The following is a 22,932-nucleotide window of genomic DNA, read 5'->3' on the forward strand; positions in this document are numbered from 1 at the left end:
GTGGATCCCTATAATGATGTCATTCACACTCATATAAATTTTGATAGGCTCAGTGAATGGAAGAGGATGGGGTCTAATTATGCATAATATATTTTTGACCATAAATGCATTATGCCGGCATTCCAACTGTTCTGTCATCTGCGGTCTTCTGATCAGGAGAAAAGTTTGCAATATTTTAGCTACTTTTTCATAAATGCTATTATTGCCTCCCAGGCCAGATTTCATTAGTGAGGATTTCTAGTTTGTTCTCCTGGGCTGGACACTGAAGCACTATAACCAAAGGCTTAGTTTAGCTTAGAAGGAGGATTTGACAGTGTTTAGCAGAGGATAGTAGGCACTCTGATGAAAGCAAAATGTTACACGGACCGTACATCAGTGTTAACATGCTACATTGACGAGACATCGATTTTAATAGTTTTGGATTTATTCTCATGTGCATTAGGACAAACATAACAGGCACATCGAGTGCATCAATCCATTGTGGCTAAAATAAACAATTATTCACGTGATACTTGTGAAAAAATTGTTGGCTGGTTAAATGAATGACTGAGATTTGAGAAGCATTCTTATATGGAAACCAGATGCCTTAACAAACTATGGACTTTAAAAGTAAGCAAGATTTGAGTTGGAACTTTGATATTTGCCCACATCCACACGTTTAATTCCGTGTTGCTTTTTTTGAACATGGTATTCACGTTCACCTTGATTCTTGTGTCTCAGCCTTCCAGAAGCATAAACAAACTTTCTAGGTTTTGACATAACTGTTCTCTGAAGAGCAGCCTGTGCTGCCTGCATCTCAGGCTTTTTTAATGAGAAAAAGCCTTTTCCAAGACTAGTTCCTGCTACACTCGCTCCAAGTGCAAAGGCATCAGTCACCTACCTAATCGCCTATAGCTGTCTGTTCATGTCTCAGCAGGAAGTTTCCTTCCCTTGACTAAAAAAGAGCTCTGCCCCCACCTCTGCTACAAAGCTCATAACTTGCCACAGGCTGTTGTCAAAACACTGTGCATTTCTCTATCCAAACCCAAGAGACCCTTGTCCTATTCCATTGTGCTTTCATTTTTTCCTTGAATAAACAAAACAAATAAAAAATATTTTTAGAAAACTATCACTCTTGAAACCCTCTTTTCTGGAATTTTACTTAAACACAACAACCTAGTGGTTTATAAAGGCTGGAATCTGTTTAACTTGCAATTATGGGCAAACTCCCCAAATATAGAGCATATTAAGAATGAGGTGCTGGAAGTGGAAATCAATGTTTAGAAAGATGTTAAATGTCCCTTATCATTGGGAAAATACAAATTTAATCAAGGTATCACTTTTAATCCATCATATGGGTAAAAACTCTTAAAGTGAAAATATTGGGGCACGTGGAAAAACAGGAACATGTGCCTGGCTCGTGGGCTATAAATTAGTATAGCTATTTTGAAGAGCAATCTGGTAGCATCTAGTAAAACTGACAATATAAATGCCCTGCCACCCCATTCCACTTAACAAGTTTATGAACTGGTATTCATGGACATACATGCAAGAATATCTATTACACTATTGCTTGTAATAGCAAAATATCAGAAACAATCTAAAATTCAATAGGGAAATAGATATATTGTAGTCTATTCACACAAGGGAATATTATACAGCTGTTTAAAGGAGAGGGCCAGACCCCATGTATGAACATAGATCTCAAAAATGTGATATCAGCTGAAGAATATGTGGGCAAATGTGACACACATTATATACCACTTATGTAAATAAAAACACTTAACAAATGTGATGGATTAATACACTCTACTCTTAGCTATAACTGCTTAGATATTCCTGGTCACGAACTCCTATCTCTTCCTTTCTACTTACCAATATCATCCTCAGTTCACATTCCACCCCATCCCTAGGACTACCCCAGGCCACAGTGATTCCTTTTCTCCTCCAAACCCCTCTAATACTTCATACTTCCTAGGTTTGTGGCCTCATCTCCTTTGTCCTAGCATTGTGGGGATTAATAGAGGTTCTTCATACAGAATGTTTAATGTAATTTTAGTGCAGAGTGAGAACTCGTTGACTGTTAGCTGCTACTATTGTTAGAAAACTATTTCTTCCTTTGTTTGGCATGGCCACAGTAGATACTCAATAAATGTTTACTTTTGACTATGCATATGACAATGACATATTTTTGCTAATGTTATATTTGCCCAGATCATCTCCTGAGGTGGGGCTCCTGGCTCATTATTGACTGGATAGCCCAAGTTGTTAATAAAGCCTGTGGACATTCAGGAGTTGGACGCCCACTGGCTCCAGTCTCTGAGTGCTAAGGTGCTGCTATCTGAGGACTACAGAGAACCCCCTGTCCCAAGCGTTTGGAAACCAAATTAATCCCGGGACTTCCAAGACCTTGAAGACCAGGGAGGTTCCTTGATTTTAGGAGTTTCAGAGGAGGACTTATAGAGAAACATGGGCTAGGGAAGAATAACTCATGGCAGAGAGAGATGGGAGAGCATGGGGAGCAATGAGACATTTATTAAGCAGAGCATCTAATAAGGATGACATTTATTAAGCACAGCACTTAATACCCCCTGGTCACAGAGACTTTAAATAAGTGGTCTCGTTTTAACGACACCTACAGAACAGAAAGATATTGTTATACCTAGTTTACAGATTAGGAAACTGAGGCTTAGAGATGAATTAACTTGTCCGATTAACTTGTTTTAACATTTATTACACAGATAATAAATGTTAAAACAAGGATTTAACCACCAGGTCTTCCTGATGTTAAAAACCTGTGTTTGTGGCAGAAGTTAAATGTATTTATCTTGACTAGATTCATTTATATTTATATTTGATATGTATCGAATCAATTCACTAATACTAGAAAACAAATATGTTATACCAAACAACTTCGGGAGAAGAAATCAACCTTAAAACCACTATTTTTTTTTTTTTTTGGTAATAAAAGAATATGGCGCACATAAATGTATGAAGAAGATTGCTTAAAATTAGCACATACATTTTGTTCAGGAAGTTGAAATTTTTTTGCAGGTTATCTTTTTGATTTCTCCAGTAAGATCAGTTTTCTATTGGTGGTTCATATGTAGATATCTTGTTAAGAGATACTTGCTCCAATATGATTTCTAAAGAAGTATCTTCTTTGCAGTATCTTTTACCTTACTGTCCCCTGAAGCAAAAACATCCTAAGTGGGGTCGGTTTTCATGCAATTATTAGCAGCCCTAAGATGATGGTGACCCCATCTGGGCTTATTACTGTTATTTTTCACAGGTTGGGACTGAAGTAATGCAGCAAACGCACCGTTGAAATTCTCAAGGGAAGAGATAACACTTAGTGATAAGGGAAAAACTGTTCCCACTTATGCTGTTCTACGGGAACACGTCCCTTTCTAGTAGCCCAGAGATAACTGAAAGCTTCAATTACCTGTCTCTACAATGCTTATTATTCACTTTAATATTTGAAATAGAGGATGATATGAAATAATAGCAGCTCTTCTCTTCTACTTCTCTAGTACAATCAAACAAAAGGAAAGAAAAATAAGCTGAAGTGGAAATAAGATGAAGGAAAGAAGGAAGCCATTTTTCTATTTCAACACAAATGAACTACATAATTCAAAAGTGACACCATCAAAGGAATAAGTCATGAGAAACAAAAATAAAATAAAATAAACCTTTTCTTATATTAAGTGTCAATGATTTATAAAGTAAAACATTTCATAAATTATGTTCCCCTAACATTAATTTGAGGTACAGTATGTTCAGAATATGAAACGCAATAGTAAAACTCAATAGTAAACTCAACGGACCTTTAATCTCTCTCTTGTGAATTAAATATTTACTAAAATAGAATGATTAAAGTCCTGTGTCTCAAGGGTGATAGATAGGTTATAGGCTGAAACGTATCCTGATTAATTTTACTAATGACATATCAACTTTCTTAATTTTAAGGAGCCATTATAGAATGATAGATTCCAGTGTAATGTAGCATAAGGAAAATAAAAGTTACAGATAGACAATTAAGTAATATGGTGTTACAATGTTACACTGTATACATACATAATCCTAGACTTCCTGTAAGGGAAGTAACAGTACACTGTCATGTTCATTTTAATTTACTTTTTAGTAGCAATTAAGTCTCCCAACAAATTATTTTTTGATAAAACATGACATTTTATAATCCAGTCACATTTTGTATTTTTAATTCCAATCCTAATCATTTATTAATCAAACAGAAGTTGAAAAGTCCCTACCAGAAATTCTTTCTACAAATGCCCTGGGACGAGATGGCTCTTAGCATGTAGAATGAGATTCCATAACTGAAAACTGAGTGCTGATACTATATTTTCTCTTTCTTTTTTTTTTTTTAAATCTGTTGATTATGCAGCCACTAATTTGTAAATTTCTGCTATAGTTGATCAAGGGAGAATTTGGCAATACATATAACATCAGAACCCAAAGGAAAGATATATAGACCAGGATTATAACTTACCACAAAGCCATTCAAATCAGTTATTGCAGGGTGACTGCTTAAATGAGCCAGTCTTTAGTCAAGTGGTTCTCTACCCTGGCTCCATCCCAGGGGCTGGTCTATGATAGACCCCTGCCATTCAACCCCAGCCCTCAGAGTTTCAAATGGGCAATGGTGGTTGAGAATCACTGTTTCAGACTTGCACTATTGGCAACTACCAAGAGTGCCTTACAGAGTGAGATCTACCCAGACACCTTGCTAACTTTCGAATTGGAGGAGGGTCTTGTTAGTTCGGTCAAGCTGATTGTAACTAGAGGCACGTGTTGGAAGCGTGCAGTTGCAAGTAAATACTGGTTATATAGGAAAAGAGAGAATGAAATTTTTGAAAACTGTACCAAGGGTGGATTCAGACTGCGAGTTAAGGTAGGCTCTTTGTGGTCTGTTTTTGAATTTGTATCATTACTTTTCCAAAGCTTTTGCTTTTGTCTTATGAAACTTTTGCTTATAAATATGTCATGACTGAGTGATAATTTGATATACTGAATTCCAAATGTCGATGTATAGAAAGAACTTGAGTATTAGAACCTTATGTCTTTCATTCATCCCTTGAATATTTATTTAAAACCTACTATCACCAGACATTATTTTAGGTACTGGTGATATTGTAGTGAAGAAAGGAAAACAGAAATACCTATTCTCATGAAGCTTATTCTGGTAAGGGTGTTTCTGAATACACAGTTAGGTGAAGCTTTATTTATTTCCTTTTATCAACAATGTCTTGCTCATCTATATATAATAATTTGCAACTCTTACAGAGATAAACACAATAAAATAGAAAAACTTAATATAGATAAGGAAAAATAAACTAGGAAAACAGCAATGATTTTATAACCCTGGTGAACTTTAAAAGAATCCACAGTAAATAGCCTGAAAGGTGGTTAGAATAATTCAAAAGTAAAATAAATTGCAATCGATGTTTAATCAAATGAAAAACTTCAATTCATTCGAAAACATAAAATTCAAACTCCTTTAAAACACTGATTCACCCACCCCAGGGTTGTGCCCCAGAATATTTGTGAAATTCTTAAAAAATTTAGATCCCTGGATCTCAGTTATAAACCACACAGAGTCCAAACATATGTGGATTTATAATGCTCCAGAAGTGGTTCTGACATGCATTTTAAAGCCACTGCCTGGAGTGTGGGGTCCCCAGATGGCACAGCGAAAAGCTCTGCAAATCCCCGCCTTCCAAAAAACTATGACGCTGGAAAACATTGTCAAAAAGATCCATTACCTCCACCTTAAACAAACAAGTAACGGTTTCACCTTCCAGATATTTTTTGTTGGTTGAATCGTTTTAGTCCCTGGTGTGTCTGGCCTATAATATCATGTGCTCCTGCTCTTCTCTCTCAGACCAGACCCTCTTTTCATCCACAGTGACACTTTTACTCTTTTTATGCACATTAGAAGACTTCATACTCAAATTCTGAATTTCCCCTGTTAGTGCTGAGAGATTATTTTTGAAAGAAGATTTTTTTTATATCAACCAAATATATTTCATATGGCTGAGATGTTCATGTCAGGCCTCCAAGACATCCTCCTACATCTATCAAAAGCTGTGATAGAACTCCACTGAACAATGCAAATGCCAAGAGACATGGAATGGGGTAAAACAGAGGGCTTCAGAAACCTCTCATTAGTGGAGAAAACATACAGGCACAGAACGCGCGCAGGCAAGCATCAAGGTCTCCATTGAAAGGCTATCGTGGTTAAAAGAGAAGTGGAAGCTAATGACATGGCAGATAAGAAGCAGTGCTCTCTAGAGCATCACATGACATCTCTGTTTGGGAACAAGGAGCCTGTCCCATGCTTCCTGGTGTGCTTCTGAACCCGTCTTTGTGGCAATGAGACAATTTCGCTTAACTTTTTAATTAACGTGTGTCCTTGCTCACAGACATTGTGAATGGGTCACTTTTTCCTTTCCATTATGGCTCAGACTTTAGATTTAATTATTGTGGAAATGAATCAGGAAACATGACTTCAGGCGTTGCATTTTAAATGTCAGCATAGTGACATCGCTAATTCTCTATTTTAAAATATCAGTGTCACTCCTTCTTTATGATGAGTGATATGACAATAATTTTAGGAAGGCAGTTGCTGAGCCAGAGACCCTGCAAGCCATGGAAAGAGAACCTGTTAGTTGCAATTGGAAAGCTTTTGTTTGGATAATGATTTAGTTTTTATTTCATGCGTATCTCTAACTGCTTATATATAAAGAAACTGTGTTCTTCAAGTGTTATCTATGAAAGGGCCAGAACCCTTAACTTGGGTTCAGATAAGCTAATGAACTATATTTTCTATGCATACTATCAAAATCCAGTCATATTTTCTTCTGTTGCCTAAAATGAGTAGGGAGAATATTTAAAATTATTCTATCTTTCATGTCATGAGCTATATATGCCATGAAAATGCAGCGAGGTTACTAAGTGATTAGTCCTCTAGTAAAATATGTATTTGGAAAACAAACAAACGAACAAAACAACTAACGCCTTAAAATGACCTTAAAAGAAAGTTGGAAAATGGGATGGATACCTTCTCATACAGTCCAGCGCTCGGATGAAGAAATCTTTGTGCAGCTGGTGTTCATCTCTCAAGATTGAGCACTGTTCAAGCGTCACCGACATCGACGTCCTGTCTTTGGCACTTTTACAACAGGTGAACCGAATACCATTGAGTTTGCGACAAATCTGTAACACAGACATAGAAACGTTTTATCCTTTGTTTGTAGGACTCCAAAGTGTGGGACTCCTCTAAACTCTTGTCTAAATGCACCAAATTTATGTTAATTTATGATAGTCGGTTCGATCTGCCCTATCAGTGTGAAAACATTACCTTTTCATTTCAAAAGCTGGTGGAATAGATTTAATCGATTTGGTTCTTTGGATGATGTGAGATGTGGGACTGATGAAGCTGTGTGAGATGGTAAATGTCCGGCAGAGGCAGCAATGCTCCCTGAAGGGATGATGGTAATGATCATAGCTCAGGAGCAACCATAACTGTGAGTGGGAAAACCGTCTGGACTTCCTGGATTAGACAGTTGATTTGAATCGTAAAAACTAAAATCTTTTTACTTGACATATAAGCAAGCTTTGCTGGTCTTGGTTTTATGTCATGAGATTTCAGACATCTACATGGTACTAGCACAGCAGATAAGGGGACTGCCGAACACTCATCAATACAACTAATAAAAATAAGGGCCCCCCAAATGGCCGCTGGTAATTGCACATCTACTCTGTACCAGGTACCCTGCTAAAAATTTTCATATAGATTTACTCTTTTAATTAACTGCACATGAACCCTGGAGGAAGGTACAATTATTCTTATTTTACAGGTGAGGATACTGAGATATAGACAGGTTAAATAACTTGTGCACCACAGAGCAGAGCCAGGATGCTAATATAAGTCTACCTAATGCCAAGGACCAAGTCTTTAACTTTTGTCCTATCTTGTTTCCCTGTTTTTCTTTGTAATTCCTTTTTTTTTTTTTTTGCTATTCTGATGTAAATTAGGAGAAGACTCTGAGCAGCGATCTCTTTTCTCATTGCCTTACGGTTAACAGGTGAATCATTCCATTCCTTTCTTTTCCATACTCCATTGTACAGCTCTGATATGAGATACCAATAATCAACTTTAGCGTCCACAATGTTAATCAACATGCACTTAAAACAAATTTAATGTGATAAAGTACTCGTCTGCTTTATTATCTGCCATTAAGGAGGCCTGCTTTGAGGAGAGGATATAATAGTAAAGTTTATCAAGAGTTTTCCTCATGTTTTAATTGTGATTCTGATACTTTAAACTATGAATTTCAAGTCCTTATTAGAACTTTGATACTTTCTCACTATTTCCAACATAAGTGACTAGGGAAATGTGAGAATATAATTTCACTGTATAATCTTTTTCTTTGTCTAGAGAACACTAATCCTTTAAAATAAACAGTATCTCAAAAATTTTAATGTAAAAATAACAAAGGGTTGCCTATATTTATAGTAATAAAATACAGACCTCGATGACCACTTATAAAATATAATTTTTAAAAAGAATGTCTATTTTAAAATATATTGTCACTACTAAAGATATTTAGGGTTCTAAATTTAAAATCAAGAGGAGGCAGGGGCAATTCCATCAGAGTGGATAGGCTGGGTCTTGGCGTCTGTATTTCTACAACTTTTTTGAACTATATGAGCTTAATTTAACACACTTGATGGCATTTGATCTCTAGAGTCTCAATTTTATTTTTTAAAATTAAATTAAGATAAAACCAAATAGCTTTGTATTTTTAAATTAAAATGCAAGACTTTAACAAAAGTAGTATTTCATTAATAGATTTTAAAAAGGGAAGAAAGTGAAATTGAGGCAGCAATGAAAGCTTTTTTGGAAAATGTCAAAAAGGATTTCTATATTTCTTCATTTCAAGGATATTATCATGGTCCTTGGTTTCCAAAGAGGATATAGGTACCAGCCTACAGAAACGCTGTTAATAACAAAGTCAGTATTCCCACGGAATGCAAATTTGCACACTACAGGTGCCGTGCATTCATCGAGGCAGGCACTCATCCATTCAAGAGAAATCTGTGAGGAAGCTGTATTTGGTCAGTATGTATATTTCAGAAAAAATATTTCAGGAATGTATGGGATTTCTGGGAAAACTCTTCTATAAATTCGAAGGGGAGGGTAAGTACATATACTAAGGACAAATATACATTTGTGTTTGCAGGTGATCACCCTTCACTTTCCTATTTACATAACAGGCATGATATGTATATAATGACATGTATATGTTCCCAAGTTGAAAGATAGCCTTAGTAAGTGATCAAACTTCCTTCACACTGTCATGTTATTAGTAAAATATCAAAAATAACTTACGACCTGCCTTTGTGAAATTTGTGTGAGAATTAACAACCAGTGTGGCTTTGGAGCTATATAGAGGGGCCACACTGGGGAAAGAACTATTAAAAATGACCTTCGTGTAATGTGCTATGGTGCTCAATGGGGCCAGTGTAAATGAGCTGCCTGAGAGCCATGTTTCATGTTGGTACCACTGATGCTCTTCTCTGGGGCTCCAAGAGGGCGTGGAGGGAAACTAAAGCAGCTTTCCTCTGCCTCGCTCTTGGCAAGTTATTTTATATCTAGACTGATGGTAAAATTGTCCATTCCTTTTTCCTGGAAGAGAGGAAATAATATTGCATTATAATTGAAGCACTAGCAGTAGACGGGGAAGGCTCTGTTTTAAAAGCCACTGATAGAGAATGAATATAGCACGCTAGGATGTTGGTTAACCGAACTCTAAATTACATGGGCAATGCTGAGCAGTAACGACAAACACGGGATTCATCATAGAGATCTCCAAAGCGCGCCTTTCCTGATGAAAAGATCTGCTCCTTAGAGTCTGATATTTAACCAAATTCCTAAATTGATGTGAGCTTGGCCTGAATGGTTGCCAGATAAGAGCTTAAGAAACACAGACAAGTTTCACTCCTTCTTCCTTGTAGAAATCTAGGGTGGGAAAGCAAGACATCTTCTACCCTGAGAGTAACATTAAATGAGAAAGAACCACACAAAATACAGCTCAGTCCCCAAGAGCAACCCATCAGTAATAAAGTCTATGCCAATATCTAAATTAACCAACACATTTACAAGCTCATTAATTGAAAGATGTGCTCAGGAGGCTGAAGGAGGCCGTGAGTCAGAGATTTGATAACTACATTCTGTTGAAATCATGTATCTCTAGAGCAGTGCTTCAAAATTCTCATTGTTATGGGCAGTTGACATTGCAACATGCCTATCAAGAAAATCATATACACTTTGTTTTAGCCCCCAGGTGCAAACACGTCCTGGATTTACAGGAAAAGCCAGGCAGCGATATTCTTTCCTATGGAGTGCAACTTCCTCCATTTTGTGTTCTAGTCTATCGATTGAACTACCAATGACACTGAAAATACCAAACCCCTAGGATAATGGAGGACGACATATGGTAACTCAAAGTGTGGTAGTTGGCCCCTACCTAGTAGACACCCAGTATTCTTGTCACCATGGCCCTCACGGTGACAGCAAGATCTGACAGGAGAGTGCTTACCGTTGCAGCTAGCCACATGATTTCTACATTCTTCCTTTTTTTGGCTTGGATATTTTGATGGAGATTTTCTAGTAGGTCTTTTATATCATTTTGTTCTTGAAAATGTGAAATGTCTAAAAAAAAAGAAAAAAAAGGAGAAGAAAAACCAGTGTCACTAGTCAGTATTAACCTGTACATGACGTTTTCCTCAACATATTTGCAAAAAACAATTTCTGTAACAACAAACGCTCTTTGGAGCAGATTAATTACCTGAGGATACTACTCATGCTTATCGGTCCCTCCTGGTTTAGTCTTTATTTGGAAATATGCCTTGGTTTTCCCTATCCCCTTCTTTGTGTAATTATGGCAATGTCAACTGGTCACATAATACTATTATACTGACAAGGAAACATTTTTAATGATGATGGCTGCTGCCTCGTTTCAAACAAAGCATGACATAGGTGAGACATGAGCTAGAACCTTCCATTTTTACTACCGAGTAGCTAGTCTGAATCAAGAAAATACATAAGGTCAACATAAAAATTCTGCAAAGCGCTGATTTAGGGTAACGTCTTGTCTTTGATGCTTAGCTGACTTTTTTCATATAAAGTTCATAGTCAGAAGCAGAGTCAAATAAAAATCTTAGTATCCCAATTCCAATGCCAGTAATTTCCCCCAAATCCATGTTAGTGTCTTCATAATTAGCTGGCGGTACTTACAAAGCAGTTCCAATATTAACACAATGGACCAGCTTCTTCAGAATTCTGAGACTTCATAATAAAGCATAATGATTTTTTGAAATAATTTAGTTTCATTGTTGATACGAAATTTTTTTCATTTAGCCATTTTAAACAGACTACACAGCTCCTAAATATAAATCAAGCAAATAGCTGCCCTTTTGGCCATTCCTACCCCCTAAAAAGAGTGTTTTAAGATAGACAGACATGATGTTCCTTAGAAATTTCCATCCCTCTCCCCATGGCATGCTTTTTAGAAGAAAATCATTTTGATGTGTTGAAAATTTTCAGGCCACCCTTTCTATTTCTATAATGATAAAACTTGCTTTATTCAGAGCACATCCCTATCAATCCAACACTTTGCTTGCTGCCGATTGTTTTTCAACCTGACAAAAATCCAGCAGGCCACAGAAATTCAAATCTGGTTCTGGAAAGAAATATCATTAGTTATGACTAGTTTGTGGATTAATGGCTGTGATTTCAAGATATAAATGATAAATCCCGATATATCAACCAAAAGTCACGGTATACACAAAACATAGATTAGTTTTAGACTTAAAATCAGTCTTTTCAAATATAAAAATAACCAATAAGTCTTATTTCTGCTCCTCACTCCTGCATCACTCTGATACCAAATTTAGACAGGGCATTTACAACTCAGTGCCTGTCTGCATAGGCGTATTCTTTTTTTCAAATGGGGTTGAAGAACATAATCAAAAGATAAAAAGTACAAGAATGTTCACTGAATTATTGTTTATATTAAACAACGGCAAAAAAATTTATATTTCATAAAGAGAACAGTAAATTAATATATTAATGCAATGTAATATATAATAGGTAAGATGAATAAAGAAATGCCGTATGAATCAACATATATACATACTATAAACTATGTTGAGCAAAAAATACAAATTATATGAGGATTCACACAAGATAATAATAATTCATGTTATAAAGTTAAATGCACGAAACTGTATCATATTTTCTATGATTACATATATTTGGAGTAAAAATGTGTATGAGAGTGTAAAACACCAAATCCAGGGTATTGTTTTTCTCTGAGGAGGAAAATTTAGGGATGGGAACCAGAAGGAATACAAGCAAGGCTTCTCCTCTACCTGAAAATATTTTTCTTGTGAAATGTGTCAGGCTGAGTGATGGGTTCCCATGTGTTTGTTATTTTATGATCTGTTCTTTTTTATTTGTTTGAAACTTTCATAATTCTTTTTAAAGAAAGCACTGAGCCAAGGTTTCAGGACAATTATTTCTCATGCCAAATCTGCCCCGGCTTTGACGTGTGGTCTCAGGTGAGTTGCTTAACCCTCTGTCCCTATTTTCTTAACTGCAAAATGAGGACAATAACCCTGTCAAGCTTCATCGACTTGTAGTGGAAAACAATTAATAAAAGACTTGGCAGAGAGGCTATGGTACTAAATTCTGTGTCAACTCTGAAAAGTAGAGGAAGACATTAGCAGCTCTTAAGAGAGCCCATAGCCTCAGACGAGATATCTACTTTCTCAGGCCAAAGCCAGAATTCATCCAAAGTAGAGCATGTCCTCTCTCACAGTGATCACGACCACATACAGTCACAAACCCAGTGGCTGCATTCTCACTACTGCTCAGTGGAACAGAATAGCCAAGTCCAGGGTCACTTTTTAGTGCCTACTTGCTCCTTGTTTTGTCGTATGTCATATTTCTTCAACAACAGTAGTTCTGAATATAGCATGGATATGAATCAAAGACAGGATACTGACAAATGAACAAGAATAGGACTGTGGCCTCTCAGCTGAATGAACTGTGAGACTAATGAGGCCAAGGCAATGGCTTCATCGCCTCATGGCTGATGACTTTAGGTTGCCAGAGAGTGTCCAGATGAAATGGAAATTATGGCTGCCTCCCAGCACCTATTCTATCTGTTTCCATTGCATAATAGGCATAAAGTTTACATCAGGTCAATCACGTTCTCACTCTGAAGTCAGTCAGTTCAAGCCCATCACCCCTGAAATCAGGACTAGTTTAGGGATGCACATATAAAGCTAAGCCAATCAGAACATGACTTTGACCTTAGCAATTGTTCCGGGGGTATGCAAGTGACCTGTGCTGTTCCAGCTGAGTGAGGCTCAGGACCCTATAAAATGGAAGGGGAAAGAAAAGCTCTTTATCTCTTTGAGCACAGGAATAGTTCACGCCAGCCATCCTTTAGTCATGAGGGGCCAAGAGGTACGATAAAGTCAACACTAAGGGTAGCATAGTGATGAACTGGTGGGGGGAAATCTTTTTAATATTGCTGAGCCACAAAACCAGCTATATATAGGACAGGGATATCAAATATTGTAAAGACAAGTTACAATATTTAGCTCACGAAGAGCCCTGCTTTTTCTTCTTAGCTCCCAGGGCTAGACAGCCCGCCCTTACAGTAATAACATAGGAGTCAACGAGTGGAAACTTTCCAATAGACATGTACAACAATATCCTTCTCCTTTGTTTTAGAGAAATGGCAAGAGATGTTCATAATTATCAAGAGAGAACAGAGAGATTTGAGATGATGACTTGATGCTTGGTCACTCCTCCCCAAACGGGAGAGAAAGAAGTGTTTCATCTGCTTGTCCAACCGTTAGTCAAGAGCAACAAATCATGCATGAACTGTGACGTGAGTTTAAAACATGGAACGGTTTGTGCTAGGGATTTATAAAAGTGCTTATTTTTTTGTTTTATTTATTTATTATGTTGCTAACTGCAGATTTAAGTGTCTTAATGCTTCAAGTGGGCACAAAAGGGGACTTTAATGGCTTTTGAGATCATGAAACCCAATGGGAAGATCAGAGCAAGGAGAGAGAGAAGCACCCATACTTGCCTCGCTGAAGTTTCCCCAGTGGGTGAAAGAGGCCAGGTAGGGTTTAAAGGGAATTAGACCTTGATGATTTATTGTGCCTCAGTCAACGCAGAACTATCGGAGGGTTTCATCACTATACAAAGAAGATGTAGAGGGAGAAATCCAAGACACACAGTGCCCAGACTTGGCAAATAGACCTCACAGTCATCAACAGCTCTGATGCCAATTTCAGATATTTACTTCTTGATTCAGATGAAGATTCAGCAAAGATTTATAGGGAAGGGATTATCCGTTCTTGGAATTTCTGTACTTGGCTCAAATTAAACCTTTTTTTCATTAATTACTAATGAGAAAATAGTTTTGTTTATATTATTAACTTTTCAAGTAACTAACAAATTTAAAATTCATAAGTATGCTGGCTGTCAAAGAATCTCCCTTAATTTCATTTTGGCATTAAAAAACATTTTATATGAAATGAAACAATAAAACTACAGGTGAAATGTTCTGACTATACACACATGGACATGCATATGCCATTGTAATATTTTAAGACAAGATTCATTATGTTATAAAAACACCTAAAAACTCTGCCATCTAAGATAGCTCAAACTGAGTATCAGAATACAAATTGCCAGTGATGTGGTGACAGATAGACTTTTATTACAGCGTTTGGTTAAAATTATGAAAATATTTCTTATATTATTAAAACCTAGTTTCTTATCATTGTAAATATCTCAGAATATTTATACGACTTATGGATGAACTCCAAAGACATTCTCGATTGTCTGACTTTGGACCGTTCAAATGTTATGTGCTTAATTTTGTGGGGAAACGAACTACAGAACAATGGGAAAAAAATTTCAAAAGTGTAAAATTTCTATAGGCTTGGATGCCTTACCACTTTCCCCAAAATACTGCAATAAGTTATTCAGTAAATTGTTTCCTTACTTTATATTCCTCTATATTCCCGAAAGAACTTGTATTTGATCTGATTTTTCCTCATATATCCATGATAAATCTGACGTAGCTTACAAATCGAAAAAAAACCTAAACATTTATTAAAGTCTTCTACAAGTTTAAGAACTATATAAAATTTCTATTAGAGTCAATTGAGATTTCTAATGATACGTTCCTTATTTTAACTTTTGGCATTTTTCAGTGGCACTGAAATTAAAGTCCTAGCATGAGCAGCAGGACATATTCGAGAGGGCAATCAGGGCCATGAGGCAGGTGTGACTGTGCCACCTGGGCAAAATTGTTCTCATCGCCACCACATGCTTCTTTCTTCCAGTGACCTCTATGTCTGACCTCTCCTGGAGATTTAAAATCAAGACATTGTTATTGTTTTCTGTAACTCACATACTTACAATCAGGAGGCATCTTTTCCATAAATATCGTGTAATATTCTTTTAGAAGTTCAAAATTTTCCTGATTAATACTTTCTTGCAAAGAGACATCTCCAAACCTAAAATAAATAAATAAATAAATAAATAATGAAAGAAAGAAAATAGTCGTAGGTTATAAAATAGCCTCTGAAAGCAAAACATTTTATCTTTCCTTTCAAAATAAATGGCAAGATTTCACACACGTTCCCGTCCCTACTGGCCCTGATTCCACCGATTCCTTTTGACACAACAAAACATTCTCTTACAACCATCGGATGTAAATCTGAATGAAATATCAAGTCTAAAACACCAGCCCCTGCACTTGTACGTAATTGGTACTCGGTTAATGTCAGTCTCTCCGCCTCTGCTGTATCTCTGAGGTATAAAATGACTCCTCTCTATTTATACCTCCTATTTTCCCCTCACCCATGGTACGTGAGGAGAGATCTAGGAGACCAGGAGCGGACACTGGGTGGCACACAGTCTTAAACACACTGTCATGTGCTGTAGGCACAGGCAGAGCCCTGCAACGTCCCAGGGAGAAGTTCTGCCAACTTTTTTTCTTTTTTTCTTTTTTTTTTTTCTGTCCACACCATGAAGAACTAAAGCCTCTGCGCTGGTGTTCTTCTGCCTCTTTCTCAGGATACCTGCGTATCACTGACCTTGTGTTTTCTTTAAGCATCTCTCAGGTTTAAACTTAAAATCCACTTGTCTCTCTACAGGATGCTGTGCAAATGGCTTTCGTATGCGTCTCCATCCAGATATCTCCGTTCACATTTATATTTCTAATGTCAACTGAAAATTTCAGAGTGTATTATCCTAACCCACTTCAAATGCAACATAACCAAAAACTGAAACCATTTTCTTCTTTTATTTAGAAATAAACATATTCTGCCATTAACTCAGGTTACCCTCACTTGCCTACCTCACCCACTACACATTGATGTTTTCACATCTCTGGTATCCTTTCCTTTTTTTCCCTTATATGTTAGGTATTTAATTATCTCCATTCTAGACTGGAGATAAAGCCTCCCAAATACTCAAGTGCTATGCTGCCAGTCTCCTTCCCTTCCAATCCACCCTTTACATCAGCGGTCTCCAACCTTTTTTGCACCAGGGACCGGCGTTCCTATGAGGATTTAACGCCTGATGATCTGAGGTGGAGCTGAGGCGATGATGCTGGTGCTGGGGAGAAGCCGCAAATATAGACGAAGCTTCACTCACTTGCCTACTGCTCACTCCCTGCTGTGCGGTCCAGTTCCTACAGGAACTGGTCCACGGCCCAGGAGTTGGGGACCTCTGCTTTACATCATTCTATGATTTAACAGTATTTATTTAACATAAACTACATGTCAGGCATTGCAAATACAATAAATGAAGTGTTGAAAAAGTTCACCTAACACTATGTCATCATACCAGCTCACTAAACTTCACTGATTCTCCTCTTCCTGTGAAGACAAAGTCTAGTCTCCTGAGTGTAGCGTCCGGCTTCTGCACGAAGGCCACCTGAACCCCGGGAATGTAGTTCCACTCTTCTTCTTTACTAGCAGGTTCTGGTGCCTTCGGGGCTTTTCACATGTGACTCCCCTTTTTACTAGAATATCTTACTTTCCCTGATAGCTTGATTTATTCCTATTCATCCTTCAGAGCCTTCTGGAAAGCTACTCATCTACTTTATGAGACCTCCCTGATGAAACCCTTTCCTATCTACGAACCACTTTCTTTTCTCCACAATTCCTGCCCCTTCCACGAGTTTGCTTATTGCATGAGTCAGACTGAAATCCTATTTGTTGACCTGTCTTCCTTACTGTATAGTAAGTTATTTCAGGACAGGCATCGTATTTCTTCTTGTTACAGCCATGCTCCCTGTGTCCCGTCGGTTAGCAGAGTAGTGCCTCGTACAGAGTCAATGTCGAATCTTTATATTCAGTTAAACTTGAAGGACAGGAAACGCTACAGGAGAGTTTGCTTAAACTCTGAAATATACTCTTACAACTTTTTCAGACATTACGATCAACTAGTATTTTAAAAATACCACCCTTGCTAGAGTAACGTTAGCATTATGGACTGAATGTTTGCGTCCATCCAAAAGTCAAATGTCGAAGCCCTCACCCCCAGTGTGGCTGTGACTGGAGAAGGAGGCTCTAAGGAAGTAATTAAGGTTGAATGAAGTCATGAGGGTGGGGCCCTGATCCAATAGGACAGCCATCCTTATAAAAAAAAGGCAACAGAGAGTGGCATTCTCATTCTGCACACACAAAGAAGAGGTCATGTGAGTGCACAGCAAGAAAGCTGAAGAGAGTTCTCACAAGAAACCAAATGGGCTGGAATCCTGACCTTGAACTTCTCATTCTCTGGAACTGTGAGAAATAAACTTCTGTTGTTTAAGTCCCCCGTCTGTGGTATTTTGTTGCGATAGTCCGAGCAGATTAATTACTGCTTACTTGTTTAATAATGGATATACATAACATACGTTTAGGCTATGAGTAAATATATAGTAAAATATCACACCTGGATTACATAGCATACATGACATATAGATGTTGCCTGGTAAAGCTCACAATCTAGAATCAGAAAAATGAAGCTCTGAGAACAGAGGACAAGTGATTTGCTCAAATCAGTGGCTGATACTAGGGTGCCAGTCTTCCTCCTTCTCTTCATGGTTTTCTCTACTTTGCCACTTAGTGTCCTTTTCAAGTCTTATGTGTCTTATACAGCTCTCGGGTACGAAAAATGCATTTTTTTTAATACCCAAGAGAGATGAGAGAGAGAAAGGAAGGGACATTTTTAAAACAAAGTGACTAATAACTAAAATAGTCACAATGGCATGAATGATGCAAATAACCTAATCTAGAAGGCTTGAAAATACCATGCTAACTAGTCTTTGAAAAGTCTGTAAATGGGCAGGCTCACATCTGTCTCAAGACCACACTCATAGGCCTTAACTGATCTATTCAAACCCCAAACACTTTATACTCTGGCATACCAAAGAAAAAACAATTAATTTAGAGTATTGGTTCTTTATTTTTCCAAATAGTATAATTTATGTTCATAAATATTGTCCACCTCAACCACTGAACTCGTGACACAAATACATAAAGATGACCCGAATATAATCTGATCTTCGATATTGATTTGCAAAAGGACTCGATTATCAAAGAAAACTTGTACAAAGAATGAAATTATAATCTGATTTATGCGTATTATAAGAGATTAATAACTTCCATACAGCTTGAATTTCAACATATAATACAAAGCTGCCATCTAATTTTATAATTGACAAGTGAGAATTATGAAAACCTATGCTGTCCAGGAAATATCTTTTGGATAAGAGCGAAAGAAGGAGAAATCATTGGAAAATAATAGATAAAAATAGGTACCTTGACTATCAATGAAATTCAAGAAGACTAAAAATGTAGTTGTACTTTTAGCTTAGTAAATTACATGGATAAAGGCCTAAAACATCCTTATCAAGTGATGGCAAAGAATATGCTAGGCACTTTGAAACTGCTAGCTGTAGGGGAAGGAGACATTTAGAGAGTGAATTATAGATAAGAAACCATTTTAAATACAAAAAACTATCAAACTCTCCAAAAGTTTTGCCTGTGGGGGAACTTCTCCAGCCAGGCCTTACAGTAAGATGATAACTACTTTCTCTAAAATATTTAAAAAATGTCTTCTATGAACTTTAACTCTTATCAACATTTTTGATACTCTCTACATGTGAACCTTGTAGATGCAAAAGTAATTCCTCTCTCTGCTCGAAAAAGTGTTTTTGACAGTGACTCATGGAATCATATACAATTTACTTGTTGTTTGAGCAAGTTATTATGACAAGATGTGTAAACATCTCCCAACAACAACCATTTTAATAAATATAACAAAAGGGAAAAATGGACTGTTTTAAGTCCAGAAAATTTTGACATAACTATTAGTTGTTTATAATGTTAAAGTACATATGAACATAAAAAATTCTAAAATTTGATGTACACATAGGTATTTTGTAAATGTGAAGAAAGTTACCCCACGTGAATATTTTAGTACTGGCAACAATATTTTCCTCAGCGTTTTACTGCATTTAAATCTGATGTGGGCCAGGAATTCTTAAATATAAATATTTCCACTTGCCATATCAAATAACTTGGTACTGATAAAAAGAAAAGTGGTAGCAGCGAATTTACCTACATTCTAAGTGCAGGAACATGTAGAATTTCCCGGCACATATGAAACAATTAAAAAGAAAAACTAAAGTACAAACCTTATACCAGAAGCTTACCTCTCAGCAAGAGTTTGCTGTTCATTGATTCCAATGTTAAAAAGTACTGGGTACACATGAAGCAACTGCCCTTCTTTAATTTGCAGAGGCAGCGACTCAAACATCCTCGCTGGAAGTTTCACTTCTACCACGTAATGGTCCCTGGAGAAAGTGGAGGACAGTGAAAAGAAGCATTGCTTATTTCATTCTTTTTTTTTTTTTTTATGTTATTTTAGATTCGTTGGTAAGAAACAATAAAACAGTTGGAATGATTTGGGTTTTTGGCTGTGATCTGCTTATTTTCTGTTATTAATTCAATAATTATTCATTCACTTGGCAAAGAGAATTGTTTACATGTTTGATTTCCCTCTGTTACTCTGAGTTCTTTTAGGAAAAGAAGAATGTTTATTTCATTTTTGTATACCAGGGCCATGTGCATAAGAGCTTCAATATTTGTTTTCTTGATTGAGTCATTTTAAAAACCCAACCAGTCTCAAGAATAAGAAAGTAATTTACTGATGAATTTTTCAATGTAGTGAAACTAATAAGCCAAATCATTTATAACATTTGTTAACAATCATGGCCTGATTGTTATTATTATTGATGAACCTCCCTGTCTGTAATGGTCTGATGAAAATGTAATGGTTTCATTATTTATGGTTAACCTTTGGGAGTTTCTGATCATTTTGCAACACTAGCATATCACAGGTACATTTTTTTTGGAAATTGAAAACTTCCATTAGAAATTTCCCCTAGTGTTTAATGTTGGAAATTTAAATTAGGATTCACAAAATATGGTCAATAAGATCAGCTGCTTATATATTTTGAAGCTTGATATCTTCTGTTGTAGTACGAATTGAGTATAGAAATGTGGAGGATTTTGTTCAGGATTTAGGAAAATCCATGTACTTCAAGAACTACATAGAGTGCTGGGGGTAGTAACACATTAATTGGGAAAAGAAGCACAGGAAATTAGAGTCACGGTTATTTTCACAAAAATAATTGTGAAATTATTTTTACTTTCTCTTATGCACGTGAATAATAAATTGTCATGGCAACATTTTTTGAAAAGACCCTCCATTTGCCATTGAATTGTCTTGGCATCTTTGTGGAAAATCGATTGATAAAAGTAATAGTGTATTTCTGAACTCTAAATCCTGTTCTGTTGATCTACATGTATATACTTATGCCAGTACTATATGGTCTCGATTATTATAGTTTTTATAGTAAGTTTTGAAATCAGAAACTATAAGGCCTCCAACTTTGTTTCTCTTCTATACAATTGTTTTTGGCTTTATGGGTACTTTGCATTTTCATGTTTATTTCAGATTTAGCTTGCCAATTTCTGCAAAAAAAAAAAACACAACTAAGGTTTACATAGTGATTACATTGAATCTATAGATCAATTTGAGTAAAATGGCTGTCTAACCAATATTGAGAATTCCAATTTGTGAACATGGACTGTCTTTCCATCTATTGGCTCTTATTAATTTCTTTAAGCAATGTTTTGTGTCTTTTGTGTACAATTCTTAGAGTACTTTGTTGAATTTGGTTTGATGTAATTATTCTTTTGGATACAATTTTGAATGAAATTTCCTGAATCACCACTGTTTCTGACAGTCTTTCAAGAGTGTGCTTTTTTTTCTGCTCTCCAATGCAAACCGAGTCAGCCTCCTCTGGTAGAAAAACTGCTGATTTCCATGACTCTTTTTCCCTAGTAAAACTATGCTAACGAGGTAGTGTTGATGGAAGCAACCTTTGTCAAAAATGCCACAGACTCCAAACTGTCTTATCCAGTGCTCACTAGTTTTCCATGAATAAGTACTTGTAATTTTGCATGTGCATTATTCCCTTAGTCCTAAAATGACTGTCTTAGACAATTCTGTCCAATTTTAACGTTGCTTTCTAGAGAGGGGATTTGCCAAGCTGCTCACTTTGCCATTCTAGAAGTCTCACTCCCATCCGTATGATAATTTTTGAATTAAGATACAGCCTGAAGAATTCCCTCAGAAACAGTGTCCTGTACTCTGCCTGGTAACGGCCTGGTAAGCTTCTTTTACAAACTGTGATAAAAGTATTCGTTCCTCACTTTTGAGAATAATCTTCATAGTAATACAGAGGGGTACTATTTTCCAAGTGTGTGCATGAGCAATATTATTCTTCTTTCTTCCAATGAATAACCAATTAAGTTTAAGTTTGCAGATGAAATATTTAGTTTTATGAGGTTGTGGTTTTTCTTTACATATAAGAAGCAGTCACCTTTCATTCAACCATATATCTTGGGGCATCCTTCACACAAAATTATCATATGTTTACTACAGTCAAGAAACTAAGTTTAGTTTGAACTTTCATACTTAGTCTCCTCTCCATCTTTCTCTGACATAAACAGAACTCTCACTTTTGTACACTCATATTTATTCATTGTGGTCTGAGAATGTTTCGAATTTCAACTATCCTCAGGCAGCACTGGAAAGCGGTAACACCAGAATAGTTTAAATTTGGAGGACTTCTGATCGAAATGATTTACCGTAGGACATAATTCTTCTGTTGGAGGTCTATACTACACACCGTCATTTTTCTTAATTATTTCTGATATTCTGCCCATCATACACTGACCTTCGAAACTATTTATTTAAGACCATTCTCGGAAATCTCAGTCTGAGAAGGAATTGTCAAAAATAATTAAGAAAAATGATGGTATATACCCCCGATATAGAAATACATCTTTTCTAAAATGTTGCTGCTTTTAACAGAATTTAATATAAAGTCATCTCAAGAGTTATGATGCTATTAACCAAATGATTCCAGCAAAAGTAAAAATATCCAGAGCCTCAGAGTAGACAGGAATAAAGAGAAAAATGTTCTTCTCATGTATGCTGTTACTTTGAATTCCTTATTTCGTGGGGATATGTTCTCATACTTACTTCACGACAGTATAATCTATAAACAGTCATGAGACTTCTAGGAGTTTTTTTCAAGGTCTTCCCCTGTCATTTCACCTACGTTTCTTTTTCACCAAAAAAAAGGAAAAGAGAACAAAGGAAAAATTTCCAAGCTAAGCCTTAGTTTTTCTTGGCTCCTTCATCAGGCATCAATATGGAGAGCTAACAAAGCCTGGTCTTCAGGAAATGGGGTGCAC

At 36.5% G+C, this 22,932-nt stretch overlaps 1 protein-coding gene across 10 annotated transcripts in view; it reads right to left on the bottom strand.

The window, feature by feature from the left end:
- The window catches only part of INPP4B (inositol polyphosphate-4-phosphatase type II B), a 557,518-nt gene that overhangs the window by 35,472 nt on the left and 499,114 nt on the right, over positions 1-22,932 (bottom strand). For all 10 annotated transcript variants that reach the window (XM_039875840.1, XM_039875842.1, XM_039875841.1 and 7 more), the window contains 4 exons: positions 19,815-19,955; positions 15,521-15,618; positions 10,605-10,717; positions 7,061-7,215 (listed from right to left, as the gene is read on the bottom strand). In XM_039875840.1, the coding sequence (XP_039731774.1) occupies positions 7,061-7,215; positions 10,605-10,717; positions 15,521-15,618; positions 19,815-19,955 (507 nt within the window). The remainder of the gene's footprint in view (positions 1-7,060; positions 7,216-10,604; positions 10,718-15,520; positions 15,619-19,814; positions 19,956-22,932) is intronic.

This window comes from Pteropus medius, unplaced genomic scaffold (genome assembly GCF_902729225.1).
Source record: "Pteropus medius unplaced genomic scaffold, Ma_sr-lr_union100, whole genome shotgun sequence".
NCBI classification, from domain to species: domain Eukaryota; kingdom Metazoa; phylum Chordata; class Mammalia; order Chiroptera; family Pteropodidae; genus Pteropus; species Pteropus medius.